The 13,804-nt window shown below is 50.8% G+C and overlaps 1 protein-coding gene across 1 annotated transcript in view; it reads left to right on the top strand.

Moving 5' to 3' along the window:
* GABBR2 (gamma-aminobutyric acid type B receptor subunit 2) overlaps positions 1-13,804 on the top strand; it is a 335,814-nt gene that overhangs the window by 263,939 nt on the left and 58,071 nt on the right. Inside the window, exon 12 of the mRNA XM_081067695.1 lies at positions 8,185-8,292. Coding sequence (XP_080923821.1) covers positions 8,185-8,292 — 108 coding nt within the window. The remainder of the gene's footprint in view (positions 1-8,184; positions 8,293-13,804) is intronic.

Raw genomic sequence — 13,804 nt, 5'->3', positions numbered from 1 at the left:
AAGTATATCAGAGTGCCTCAGACATAAGACAGTGGTAGTCAGACTGCTTGTATTCAAATCCCAACTGTACTACTTTCCAGCTGTGTGACTTTAAGTTACAGGGATAATTATAAGGTTGTGAAGATTAAATAAGATAGTGTATGTAACACACTTAGTGTCTGCTGCATAGCAAGATTCAATAAAGATTAGCCATTATCACTATGAATGAATGAATGAATGAATGAATGAATGAATGAATGAGTGATGGAACTAGGTCTGCATAATTGTGTTCACCTCTGGACACTGCTAAGAGAGACACTGATAAAGCAAGAGTAAACTTGGGGTGGAGAAGAGGACAACTGGGTTTGGTGCTAGTGACCTGGGTGTAGCTTTACCTGTGACAACTTCTGGCCTTAACGTGACCTTCTTCTGCCAGAACCAGTCAGGGACAGACTCGGGCCTGCCTAAGTCACAGCCAATCTGCTGTGCTTCTGCTGCCTTGAGTGCGAAACAAGGCCTCAGGACAGGCTGCAGAGGAGGTAAGAATGACCAAAGGAGGACCTCTGAGGTTACTTGCTCAGCCATGAGTCCCCAGTCATTGGAATCTGACATAAGAATTAGGAGAAGTCAGTTCAGCCAGGGCTGCTCTGATGACAGCTGAGCACGGCTCAGCTTTCGAGCTCTCAGCTGCCTCTGCTAGCTGACAATCCTGACTCCTTGTTATTAAAAGTAATGTGTATTATGTACAAATATCATAAGTGTATAGTTCTATGCATTTTCACAAACTGCACTCAGTTGTGAACCCAGCATCCAGATAAAGTAACCAACGATTACCAGTATCCCAGAAATCTTTCCTACCCCTTCCAGTGACTGTCCACACCCCGCTCAGTGTGCACATGCGTCACCTGGGGATCTTAGTGAGTACAGATCCTGGCTCAGTAGCTCTGGGCTTGGGCCTGAGATGCCGCATCTCTGACAAGCTCCCAGATGAGGCTGAGGCTGCAGCCACAGACCAGCAGTCGCAAAGCCTAGATTAGAGCCCATGCTTTTGTCCTTGTGTTTGTCTCTTGGAGGCTGACCATGTAAGAGCAATGGAAGCACCAAAACCTTGTTCCGTGCGGATCATCTGGGGAAGGAAAGGGCTGCGATCTCTACCCTGGAGCCTCAACAAGCAGGGCAGGCCCCTCGCAGGAGGTGGGGCTGGATTCTGGGTCCTGAAGCATGCTCTCAGCCCTCCACCCTGCTCACAAGAAGTGCGTGAATGGGCTCAGGGTGGGCAGCTGCTGGGAAGGGATGGGGCGGCGAGGGCCCGGGCATTGGATTGGGGAGCATGATACCCCCTTCCAGCCCTCCCAGAGACGCTAGGATTTTCTAACTCAGAAGGTAAAGGCTCCCTACGAACACCCAACTGGCCTCCCAGTAAACACAAGCCTATAGGAATCAGTGATGAGAGATGTTTTCAGTTAAAAGGCCATAAATATCTGGGTGGGGGGGTTGTTTGTTTGTTTGTTTAACTTGGGGATTTCTTTTTGAGGCAGTTGAGAGATAATGTGATATAATCATGTGGTTTAGGGGCTATTTCAGCATGTAATCCCATGCTTTTATGGCTTGCCCTGGGGAAATGCTTTGTGATTTCAGAAGGTGGCCATAAGGCTATGCCAATGGATACCCACATGGTTTGATGGTGGCTGGTGGGTTCAGACCAACTAAGGGAGGTAGACACAGGACCTAGTGCTGTCAAGGACCTGTTTGGGCCAACTGGGGTCCTAGACAGCCTGCAGCTCCTCTCTTGACAGCAGTGGCCTCCCCACCCCCATCTCCCTGGCCATCGAGGGCCTTCCGTTGTGCAGGGCTTCCTGGGCCCTCTGGCTCCCACAGGAAGGGGCTGAGAAGGGTACCAGGGGCCCGCCAGACTCTCCAGCCAATGGGTAGTTGATATCCTCCCACCCCACACACCTTCAGGTGGGCCCCCCCAAGCCTTAGACCTAGTCTTATAATTCATCAACTTCTACGATAACATTTCCCAGGCACCTCCTATGTGCCGGAGCCTGCGGGCATAGAGCTGGACTTCAGAGATCGCTGCCCTCAGGGAGCTGTCTAGATGGGAAGGCGTAGGTGATCAAATAACTCTCATTCAGCATGTTGTATGCCCTGATGTAGGCAGGCTTAAGGGAGCGAGTGAGGCCAAAGCGAAGGGGCAAATCACGGAAGACTTGCAATAGGGGACCCCTCAGAATGAGCTGCATTTATTTCGGAAAATCCTAAAAGATGCCTCTCTCTTGCCCAAAAATTGCACAGCGGCTACAGTCGCTATGATGCACATACCCTCTCCTTCCTCTCTTATCCCAGCACCCACACGTCCACCTCTTCAGTCCGCAGAGCTACCTGGAGCCCCCTCCCAGCACACCCCCACAGCCCCGGCTGCCACTGCCCATGTGGAGAATCTCACACTGCCAGAAAACTCCCCAGACTCTGGTGGCTTCGGCACCTCTGGGGTCATCACTGGAAGGGGAAGAAAGGCCTTTTACCCTCACTCTGCATTGGTCTGTTGCCTGAGCCAAGACCACTGAGTGCGGTTGTGCATTTTGTGCACTGCACAAGGGTGTTGGCACCAGGGGTGGTGGGAGCTGAATTTCAGCCTGTGATCTGATAAGTTCTTGGCTGGGAGGGTGTTCTTTCAGAAAAGGTCCCAAGGGAGTTCCTCTTGAAATACCTCCTCCCAAAAGAGAGGCCTTTCTCTCAGTGGCCCCAAGGCTCCTAAGATGCCCCATTGGCCCTGAATGGGATCCCAGAGTACCCTTGTTTGTGCCTGGAATCTCCCAATGCCACCCCCCACCTCAAGTTGTTCCCCCAGAAAGGCTTTGCTGTACTCTAAACCATTTTCTGTGCAGTTCTTACTTAAAGGATCCTGGACAAGACAGGATCTCTACAGCTATTTATAGACTGTGCTCTTCAGAGGTTTATTGCCTTGGGGCACACCAAATCTATCCACCACCCTTTGTCCAAGGAAGACAAGGCAGGCCCTGGAGACCCCAGGCTGAAGTCAGGTCTTTCAGCTCCATGGTACGTGCCTTTCCCCCAACCTCATACATAATGGAGGTCTGGGGCTTGCTTTTGGACTATCTGAGTCTTCCTTCTCTGCCCTCTCACTATTGACCGCCTTGGGTGAGTGGTCAGAATGAAACAAAAGGCCCTTTTCAGAACCTTGGACAGCGAGAAAACAGCTTACAGCCAGCATCCAGCCAGCTCCCAGGGTGTCATCCTCTGCTGTCTGACTTCCCTGCCTTTGTGGTGACAGCAGGCCCAGAGAATGGCAGCCCCAGTCATCTGTTAGAACAGACCTACCAGACAGGCTGTGTGTCCATTTTCCTGCTGATCCCCAAAAGAACAATGAAAGCCCTTCTCTCTGCCAGGCAGCCCTTCGCAAAATCAATTGAACAAGCAGCTGAGCAGAATTGTTCTGGGCATAGATTTTTCTTTCCATTTGGAGATTTGCTCTAATTGTTTGTTTTTTTTTCCTTTTTCGTAGTTGAGACTGGGATGGGCAATGCCTGCCTCAAGTTCTTCTCCCTCCTGTGGATGTATGTTTTCAAGGCAGTGTGCAAAGGGGGCCCCGTACTTTATGGCTGAGGAGAGAAAGGGAAAGACATTAACATCAGAAGAGTAAACGTGTTTAAGACTTTGGGAGAAAAAAGTGAAGTAGCTGTTTGTCTGGTGTTGAATCTGGAGAGACTTGTATTAGAGGTGACATATTGGAAACGGAATCATTAGAACACCTTAGAATCTTCTAGTTTGTTTGGCATCATAGAGCCACACAGAAGGAAGACACCTGGGACATCATCAAATAAAACCTCCCTCGGTGCAGGAAATGCCCGACGGCACCCTGATAGGGAGTCCTCTGAGCTCTGCTTGAATATGTGGAGTGACAGGGAGCTCACTACCTCATAGACAGCATATTTCACTTGGGTGGAAGGGACCGCCGAGGCCATGAACTCAGCCTCTTTTGCAAATGGATGATCCAGTTCCTTCTGAGGTCTTCCTGCCAGGTGGTTGCTCACCTCGACTTACATATTTCTGGTGACAAAGAGCTCATTGCCTCTTTAGCTGGGCCACCCAGCCTGATCATCCCTCAGTGCTGGCTTTCGAGATTTAAAGGTGGGCAAAGCAGGCCCTGCCACCCAGTAGCACCATCTCGTGGGAGAGGCAGACAGATGATCAGGTGCATGTCATCTCAGCATGACCAGCAGAAATGTGTGTGAGGGCAGAAGTTGTAAGAAGGATGCAGCCATAACCTCCCTACAAGGTCTGGGAGGACTTCTCAGAGGAGGTGCCCATGAGTTTGGATTTTGGAGGACAAATGAGAATTTGTGAAGGAGCCAAAAAAAGGAATGGCATTCTAGGTGGAGAAAATAGCTGGTGCCAGACCCAGCAGCATGAGCCGATGTGGGGTGTGGGGAACGTTTAAGCAGGGTGGGATTGCTTGGGTGTGAAGTATCTTGTGGGAGTGGCAGGAGAGGTGTGAATTGGGGATTCACACCCTGCTAAGAATGTGGAGTCTAACCTGAGGGCTTGGTGAGGCAGTAAAGGGTTTAAACCTGGGGAAACTTGCTTAGATTTGCATTGGAGAATAGTCTCTTGGCAGTGTTGAACAAATGAGCAGGAGGTGAGGGCAGACCAGCTGGCTGGAGGCCCCTGCAGTGGCCCAGTGAGTGGCGATAAGGAACACATGACAAATACCAGACATTGATTAAAAACCTCAGCACTTTACAAGCTTTCTTTCTTCTAATCCTCTCAACCACTCAGTGAAGTCAGACACATTGTTGTTATCCCCTCTTCACAGATGAGAAAATCGAGGCTCAAAGAGGTTCCAGGACCTGCCCAGTTTCACACAGATAGTAAGTGACAAAGCCAGGACTTGAACCCATGTCAGTCAGACTCCAGAGCCCTGCTCTTAATGACTAATGTGGAGGGTGCCATGGGAACAGAGAAGAGCGGTACTAACAAGAGGTGTGGGAGTCAGATGGCCGTCAGGCATAGCCCCAGCAGAGGACAGAGCCCACCTGGTGGTTGCATGAAGAGACTCTAGTGAAGGGAGTACATACAGAGGTGGGGGAGGGGCCATAAGGAAGCAAACACCAGTGCGGAGGCCCCCAGAGACGACCACAGGAAGACTAGCCACTCCTCGGCCTTAGGGGTAAAGAGAGGTATGTCTTTCTGATCCCAGAGAGGGCTGAAGCCACCTGAGGAGCCAGCTCCAGCCAGAGAAACAGCACAGAAGCAGAGGCAGCAGGGAGTACCTGCCCCATCTTCTCTCTGCTGGCGCCCTCCAGCCTCCTGATGAGGCCTTCCACATCCAGCCAGAGGGCAGGGAGCCCAGGCGGTGCTGGCATGGGCCCCGCCTCTCAGGGCATAGGGAAGGGCGGGAGGGGGGTGCTGAGGCAGAAGGAGATGGGCTTGGGAATTGAAGGGAAGAGTGAGAGTGGGGTAGGCTTCCTAGGGAACTTCCAGGTCCCTAACTTGGGTGACAGGTGGATCATGGCACCCCTCCATGAATCGGGAGGAAATCTTGTTGCTCACGGGAAGAGCTGATGGGCTCAGCTTTGGCTGTGGAGTGTGAAGGTTTTATGGGACACCTAAGTGTCACCTAAGTCTCCAGTGACAGTGGTATGTGCAGGTCTGGAGCTCAGGAGAGAGATAGGAATGGGGAAAGAGATAAGGGAATTGTCAGGACACAAAAAGTAATTGAAGCCTGAAAGTGGGGGAATAACCCAGGGAGAGCCCTTAAATTGGCCGCACTGAACCCTAGGGTCCATTTCCATCTTAAAGAGATGGTGGAGGAGTGCAGAGAAAAACACCACATCCCTTTTGCAAAGGCCACGCCCAGGGCTGACCCTGAACAGAGCCATTCTGGGCTGCTCAGCGTCCCCCTGGCCTGCTTTCAGAGTCTTTCCTCTAGTGTTGTTTCATCCTTGTCTGAAGAGCAATCTCCAAATGGGTGTAAACCCACTGGGATCATCTTGCCGAAGAATATATTACAGCTTTTATTTACTTTTATTTTTTTCATGGAGGAAAATAATGGAAGAAATTAAGCTTTACTAACATTTAATACTTGGATGGACCCTGGGGCCCTGGCTCACTGGGTGTGTCTGATGGTCTTTATACAGAAACTCTCCCAAGAACAGAGTGGTTGGTCAATCCATTACACCAGAGTGATGGGGCATTGTGTCGAGGGTCCCCAACACAGCCCCCAGTTCAGGAATTCACTAAGAGTACTCAGCATGTAGTTGTACCCAGAGCAATGATTTATGACACAAAAAAGCAAAATCAGCAAAGGGAACAGGCTCCGGGGGCAAAGACCTGGGAAACCAGGTGCACGCTTCCAAGAGCCTCTCCCTGCGGAGCCACACAGACTTGCTTAATTTCCCAGCAATGAAATGTGACGACACGTGTGATAGGTTGTCTACCAGGGAAGCTCACTGTACCCTCAGTGCCCAGAGTTTTTATTGGGAGCCAGTCACCTAGGCACCCTCTGCCTACGACATAGCCAAATCCCGCCCCTCAGAAGGAAAGCAGGTGTGCAGCATAAAAACCGCGTTGTTGACGCAGACAGTCTGGGCACAACGGCACTGTTATCGTTGAGAGCATGGTGGAGTCCCAAGTCGCTAGATAGGCAGAGTGAAAGGACTCTGCGAAGACACTTGGCTGGAGCCCTTTTGGGGACTTCCTACACGTGCTGACGGCCACCCCAGTCTGGGCAAACCTGCTGTGTCCGATTCCTCTGGACACTGAGGGCCTCACCTGTCTGCTCCAGCCTGGCTGTCCCTCACTCCTAGCACGTCCACCTTCCTGCTGTGTTCACCTGGGGCAGGACGGCACTTCTCATAGGGAACGTAGCGCAACGCAGCTGAGTGAGAGCAGGGGGAAAGCCAAAGCCTAGAACTAGAGCTATAGAGCACGCGGCTCTTTTGTCCCCATGAGCAGGAGGCCCCAGAACTTGACGGCACACAGCCCAGGGCTGGGCCATGATGTGGGGCCCAGCTTAGAGTAGGCGAGTCTCCTGGGTGTTGGAGGGTGTCCAGTCCAGCTGGTAAGGGTGAAGTCTGGGGCAGCTGGGGTCTGGCCATGATAGCAGTACAGGAAGGGAGTGGGCATCCAGGAGGCTCTTGCGTCCTAACAGATGGTGACTGGCCCTTCCCCGCCTCCAGGGATCCAGGCTGTTGGATCCGATCAGGGCTGGCAGTTCCCATCAGGCACCAGCCCAGGGCTGGGGCTCGGGGTGCATCTTTGTCCTGGGCAAGAGGCGAGAGCCAGACAGAGCCTTAGTCCTAATCAGGAACTCGTGGTCCAGTGCGGGCTCAGTGTGCAGGCTGGCTGGGCACTGAGGTCGCAGCGTGCAGTAGGAGCCAAATAGCCTGACCATGGTGGAGGGACCGAGCAGCGCGACCCAGGCAGCTTCGCTCCTCCCTCCTGGGGAGACAGGCTCCTGGGGGGAGGAGGAAGGTCAGAGCCCTTTTTCTCTAGCCTTCCTCCCTAAATGAGCAGCCCCTCATGAGAGTGTGGAGCTGGCCTGGGTGCAGCTGCCACCGGGTGTCCCCCAAGGCCAGCTCCGGCTAAGTCCTGCCCCGCTCTGCCAGTGACGAGTTTGCTGAGCCCTGGAGAAGGCCCTCACAGGCTCATGCATCTGCCCACGCTCACCCTGCAGCTCGGTGCCTTCCTCCAGCCCCTGCCCACAACCTGGGGCTCAGGAGTGCCATAGAAGAGGTTCCCAGGGCCACCTGGTCTCCTGTGGACTCGGGTGAGGAGACAGAGAAGTCAGCGCTTACGTTCGGCTCTGCAGGTGTGTCTTCCACATGGCAGGCACTCCGGGAAGGCGAGGCAGAGGGAACCCCAGTGGGCTATTCTGTCGTCCATTACTGACCCTTCAATGGTCCTGGGGCTCTGTGCCTCACACTATGACTGCTTCTCTTGGGGCTGTGGGCCCACTGAAGGCAGGGTTTGAATTTCAGACATCCTGGGCCCTGGGCCCTGGGTCTGGCAAGTGGCGGACGGAACTAAATGGCTATCAAATTGAAATGTGATTGAACTATTGCTGCCAGTAAACCTCTGACGTGTAGAGCATCTGGCCCTGTCACCTAGCGTTCCCCTGTTGGAACATTGTTGGTCCACCGAGGGATGTTAATGCCTCTGTTTTCTCATGGCCTGTAGGTCAGGACCTGGATTCTCACCGTGGGCTACACCACTGCCTTTGGGGCAATGTTTGCAAAGACATGGAGGGTCCACGCCATCTTCAAAAATGTGAAAATGAAGAAGAAGGTAATCACTCCTTCAGTTGGAGGGTGTCTGCTGTGTTCGCTTATCATTTATTTAGCAAATACTTTTTAGGCACCTGCTATGTGCCAGGCACTGGGCTATTTGCTGGGGATTCGGGATAAACACAATCCCTGCCCTACCCCACTCCACCCCCTCTACACCTTCAGTCACCCGGGGAAATCAGAGTTAACAAAGCATTTCCAACGCACAGTGACAAGGGCTTGTCGGGGACACAGGTCCTAGGGTACAAACACCCAGGGGAGGCTTCATATAAACAGTGTCACCTGTTGAGACCTGGAGGGTGAGCAGGGCTTAGCCAGGCAGAGGCTGGGGAGTTTTTGAGCCCTGTAGAGGGAGCCGCGTGCACAGAGGCCTGGGGAGGCGAGGGGTGTATTCGTGTTGCTCAAAGAGGCTCCTTACAGCTGGGGCCTGGGGTTCGTTGGAATGGGGTGCAAGAGGAGGCTGCAGGAGAAAGCAGGAGCCCACGTGAGGAATCTGAACTTGCACTTTTGGGCAACGGGAGCCTTAGAAAGAAGGGTTTAATGATTTCATTTTCAAAGAGGCCTTTAGAGGACAGGCGTCTGCCTTCATGTAGCTGGAAAGCATTTGCCACCTGCACGGTTGGGTGGAACCAGCATACTGACTAAGCTGGACTCAGGATAGAGCAGAAAGGAACTTTCTCCACCACTGTCCCCTTTAACTCTTCCAGAGGTGCTGTTCTTCCCCTGCCCCTCGATAAAATTTCAGGCAAGTCTCAAACCTTTGAAAGTCCTCTGGTCAGCAACTAGTATGTGGAATCCATCCTAATATCCTAAACCTCAAACTGCATTCAGAGGCACAGCCTCTCCCTCGCCCTGCTCAGCCTTGCCACCTGCCCTGAGAGACGGGGTGCAGGTGGGCTGCTTCTCTCCTTTACCAGCCTGAGTTTTTTTCCCATCATCCCAAGGTTTCCAAACCCTCCCAAGTTGGAGCTTAGAGTGGTGGAAGGGCCGGGAATGACCTTGCTTGCCAGCAGCTGGCATTGGGCTTGCTGGGCCTGGCAGAGGTTAAGCAGGCCCTTTAGACGCTCCTGGGTGTTTTTGTGGGTTTTTCAAAGCCGCCCTCCAACCCCCCTGCCGCCACCCCTGTTACTGGGACTTTCTCTCCAGCAGGGCCCTTGACATGGGTGAAATATTCCCCGAGTTGGCCCTTTGTGGTGTCTTCCTCTGCCCCCGGGGAATCTGGCGGTTCCCCCACTCCTGGGCTCACTCGCCCCTCCAGCTTGTCTTCCACAGGCCCACACAGCCCTCCCTTGCCTTGCTCTGTGGGCCACATCTGTTGTGCAGGAAGCACTCATGCAGCCTCCACTCCTACTCAGGGGTTGTAGGTAGATCCCACTGTAGCAGCCACCCCTCTTTTGTCCCCTGCCCCCCAGAGCAGCTGGCCAGCCTGTCATCCCCTTGTAGGCTTCTCAGGCAGGAGTCAGGCACCAGTTCATTGGGTCCCCAGGCTACAGGGACCCCTATCAATCAAGCCACCTGAGTTCTCTCCTTAAAGCCTCTCTCTTGATTTGAGGTCAAGGAGGGAACCCCCCCAACCCCTATCCTCTCACCTGGGGGTGCGTCTCCTAACATCACGTCACCACTTTCCAAAACTGCTCTTCCTGATTCAGCCTCACTAGCAAGCCCCCACCCTACACAGCTTTTAAACCCCCGATGTGGCTCTAACCTGTTTATAGACGTCTCCTGGGCAGCCCCTGCTTTGTGGTCTCATCCCACTTTGGAACACAGTATCTTTTGTTCCAAATCTGCACCCCGAACTTGCGTTTGTCATCCAGCTACCTGGGCTCTGAGCCCTGGCACCTGTGGCAGACAGAAAGCATGCCTGAGTCAGGGGGGCCAGCCTGCAAAGCAGGGCTTCTACTGCCTGCTTCACCACTGCCCTGCCGTGGGACTTCAGGCAACTCTCCTCATCTTTCAGGGCCTGTTTGCTTATCTGTAAAATGGGGAATGGCATTGTCTCCTGAGCTGTGATTCTGCCTGGTGCCCAGCGGCACCTCTCACTCGGTGGTCAGCCTCACCACCGGCGTCTTCACTGCCCGGGCTGCTTTAGGAGCTGCTCTCCAGGTCGGGATCTGGGCTGTCTGCCCCTCTCTGCCCCTGCCCCACACTGGAATGCCATAGGAAAATGCAGGCTGGCTTAGAGGGAGGAAAGAGGCGTGCATGGCCACCTGCTGCCTGTGCTCGCCTGGAGGGCCCCACCCCTCGCAGGGCCTCAGCAGCATCTGTGATAACTCCCTTCTGTCTGTGAGATGAGAAGTCTCATCACCCATCCTTCTTAGCGCTGGCTGCATGTCACAGTCAAATGGGAGGCTTTGAAAACTACAAGAGGTAACCCAGCCCGGGCCAGCTGAAACCGTCTCTCTGGGGCTGGAGCTGAGCATCAGGAGGTTGGGGGCTTTCCCAGGTGGTACTAGTAATACAGGGTGGAAGGCCTCTGGTCTGGATCAAGGCTACAGAGAGTGCAGGCTCGACCAGCAGGGCACCATCATCACCTGGGAGCTTGTAAAAATGCAAATTCTCAGCCTCCCCCACCCCCACTCCTAGCCCTAAGAATCAAGATCCTGGGTTGGAGCCCAGGAGCGAATCTCTCACCGGCCCTTCTGGTGATACTGAGGCAAGCCAAAGTTTGAGAGGCACCGAGGGACTTCTGGGGCCCTCATGCTCTGTGGCGCTCCTTAGAGAGAGGCTCTGCCACTTAGGACAACTCCTTCCTGGCTTTGAAGAATCACAGTGTTGATTCTGTTGTGTCAATATGTGATTACTCCATATTGTGATTTGTAATAAAGAACCAGCCCTTGTGTTTCATTACTCATGTGACCGGTGAGTAAGAACACTGACTATCTGGCCACAATCCACAAAACATGTCAGGGAAGCCTGTAGGAATTCAGTTGTGTGAAAGTTCCCGGGGAGGCGGAGCTGTGATACGGCCACACCCCGCTGCGCTGCCTGAGCCCAGGGGCCCACTGCACCCCTGGCGTCTGGGCAAGTCAGAGCTCAGGCTGGGGGTGGGCCCAGGGGTCCAGCATAGGGGCTTCTCTGAGAAACTGCCAAAGGCTGAGTACAGATTTGGTCACCACTTTTGTCTGTTGTGAAAATGATTAAGGCCAGATGAATACACATTCCAGCATGAGGCACTTTTTGCTCTAGGCTTTCTAGTTATTCTAGGAGTAGATTTGCTGTGCTGCATTTATCAAGCAAATTAGAGGAGGTTAAAGGTGTAGAAGAGAAATTTATACCTTACACCCATCAAAAACTCAAGTCTGAGACCCAGATTATTTTGAAAGGGTTGTGGCAGTTGCAGGTCAAAACTGGGATTGAATTCTCCATGGTTCCAACAGTTTATATAGCCAAGGTTGGTTTTTATTGTTGCGTTTTATTGTGTTCTTTTTAAGCTTAGATTTTTTTGTTAAAGCGGGCCCCTTAGTTTCTTTTACTGACACATGGACATACTAGATTTACATAAATTTGTAAATGCAATCACACACTTTTTTTCATACAGTCTTTTTATTCTTTTCTTCTTTCCCTGGTCCCCACCTCCTCCTCCTCCCTCTACCCACAATGGCATGCACTCCCCACGTGCACAAACATAAACTTCACCCCATATGGCCACATTTTTAAAGACATTAAAGGAAAAGAAGCCTATTAAAGGATGTATTGACACGGTGACTTAATGCTTCCAAATTCAGTGTTTTTATATCATGTTACAGTTTTTTCTCTAAAGACCAATCATAAAATCTTGAATTGGGAAGCCTTATTATTCATTCTGCCTCTTACTAGGACTAAATTGAAACGTTGAGAGGAAAGCAATAACTCAGAGATGAGATCTTCAACTCTGGGGCAGGTGGTTGGTTTTTTGTTTTGTTTTGTTTTGTTTTTTGGAGGACAAAGAAAGTTCACTACAAATATGACTTGATACTGTTGCACACGGTACCATAGGTACATCCCCTCAGACCTTCCTCTCGGCTCAGCTTCAGGAAAATGTCAAGAGAGGGCTTTAACAGCTTCACCAAAGCATCGGTCATCTGAGTGACACCAGGAAGGCATGCCTACTGCATTGCACAACTCCAAAGGGCACCATTCACTCTGTGTTTCCCTGGAATGGTGTCCCTAGAACAGGCAATGAGTTGGTCCTAGCAGCAGGCCATTCGGAATCAGTGAAAATAGCTGCAGTTTTTTTTAAGAAATAAAGAAATGCCCTTTTTGGTAAACCAGATGTCAGCCAACTTTTTCTATAAAGAGCCAGATAGTAAATATGTGGCGCTGTGCAGGCCACACAAACTCTGTTGCAACCACTCAGCTCTTCTGTTGTAGAATGAAAGCAACCATATACATAAATGAATGGATATGGCTGTGTTCCAATAAAACTTTATTTACTAAAACAAGCGGTGTGCCAAATTCTCAGTTTGCTGATCCCTGCTCTAAACAACAATGGGAAGTGACATTTAATAATAGCTGACATTTGTTGAACAGTAATTGTAAACCAACCTCTGGTAATCTAATGTGGTTTGTGTAGTTATCGTCCCCAATTTGTAGATGAGGAAACTGGCTCAGAGGGATTAGGAAATTTACCCAAGATCACACAGCTACTGTGTTTCCCCAAATATAAGTCTTAGCCGGACCATCAGCTCTAATACTTCTTTTGGAGCAAAAATTAATATAATATAAGACCCAGTCTTATATGTTATATGTTATATGTTATATGTTATATGTTATATAACATTACATAAGACTGGGTCTTATATTATATTATATTATACCCAGTCTTATATTAAAATAAGACCAGGTCTTATATCAATTTTTGCTCCAAAAGGCACATTAGAGCTGATGGTCCGGCTAGGTCTTATTTTCTGGAAAACATGGTAGTTGTAATATTCAAACTCAAATGTGATTCTAGAACCTGGTGCTTACTCATTCCTGGGTGCCTTCACTCCCATCTCTCACTCACTGGGGATGGAGCCTCAGAGAGAGAACAGAGTATGATAGCAGCAATATGTACCGATTGAACAGAGAGGAATTCATGCTGCTTTTAAAGGGAAAGCTGACAAATGAGGAAGTCAGAAAAGCTAAGGGGAGACTGGAGAGTTGGCCTTGCCCAATGTGAGGATTCTCTGGTACTCAGACTTTGTATGGTCATGTCAGTGCTGTGTGTGTGTTTTTTTTTAATTTAAAATTTTAGATCTCTTTTTAAAAGATTATTTTAAATCACCTCTCCTTGACTTTGTATTGTGTATATGCATGGCTATTTATTTAATTATTTACAATGAGTCTCCCTCACTATCATGCAGTGATCCATGAGGGCAGGATATTTGGATTGGCCCACTGCTGCATCCCCAGTGCCTAGAACAAAACCTGACTCAGAATAGGCACTCAATAAATGTTTCTACACTTAATAAATGAAATGTAACTCACAACTACTTAGCCTAAATTTATTCAGTCATAAACACTGGTCAAGTTCCAGGATTTGGAAATGGTAC

This window comes from Rhinolophus hipposideros (genome assembly GCF_964194185.1).
Source record: "Rhinolophus hipposideros genome assembly, chromosome: 11".
In the NCBI taxonomy this organism is placed as follows: Eukaryota; Metazoa; Chordata; class Mammalia; order Chiroptera; family Rhinolophidae; genus Rhinolophus; species Rhinolophus hipposideros.
The sequence above is the reverse complement of the archived record's forward strand: the minus strand, read 5'-3'. Positions and strand labels throughout refer to the sequence as shown.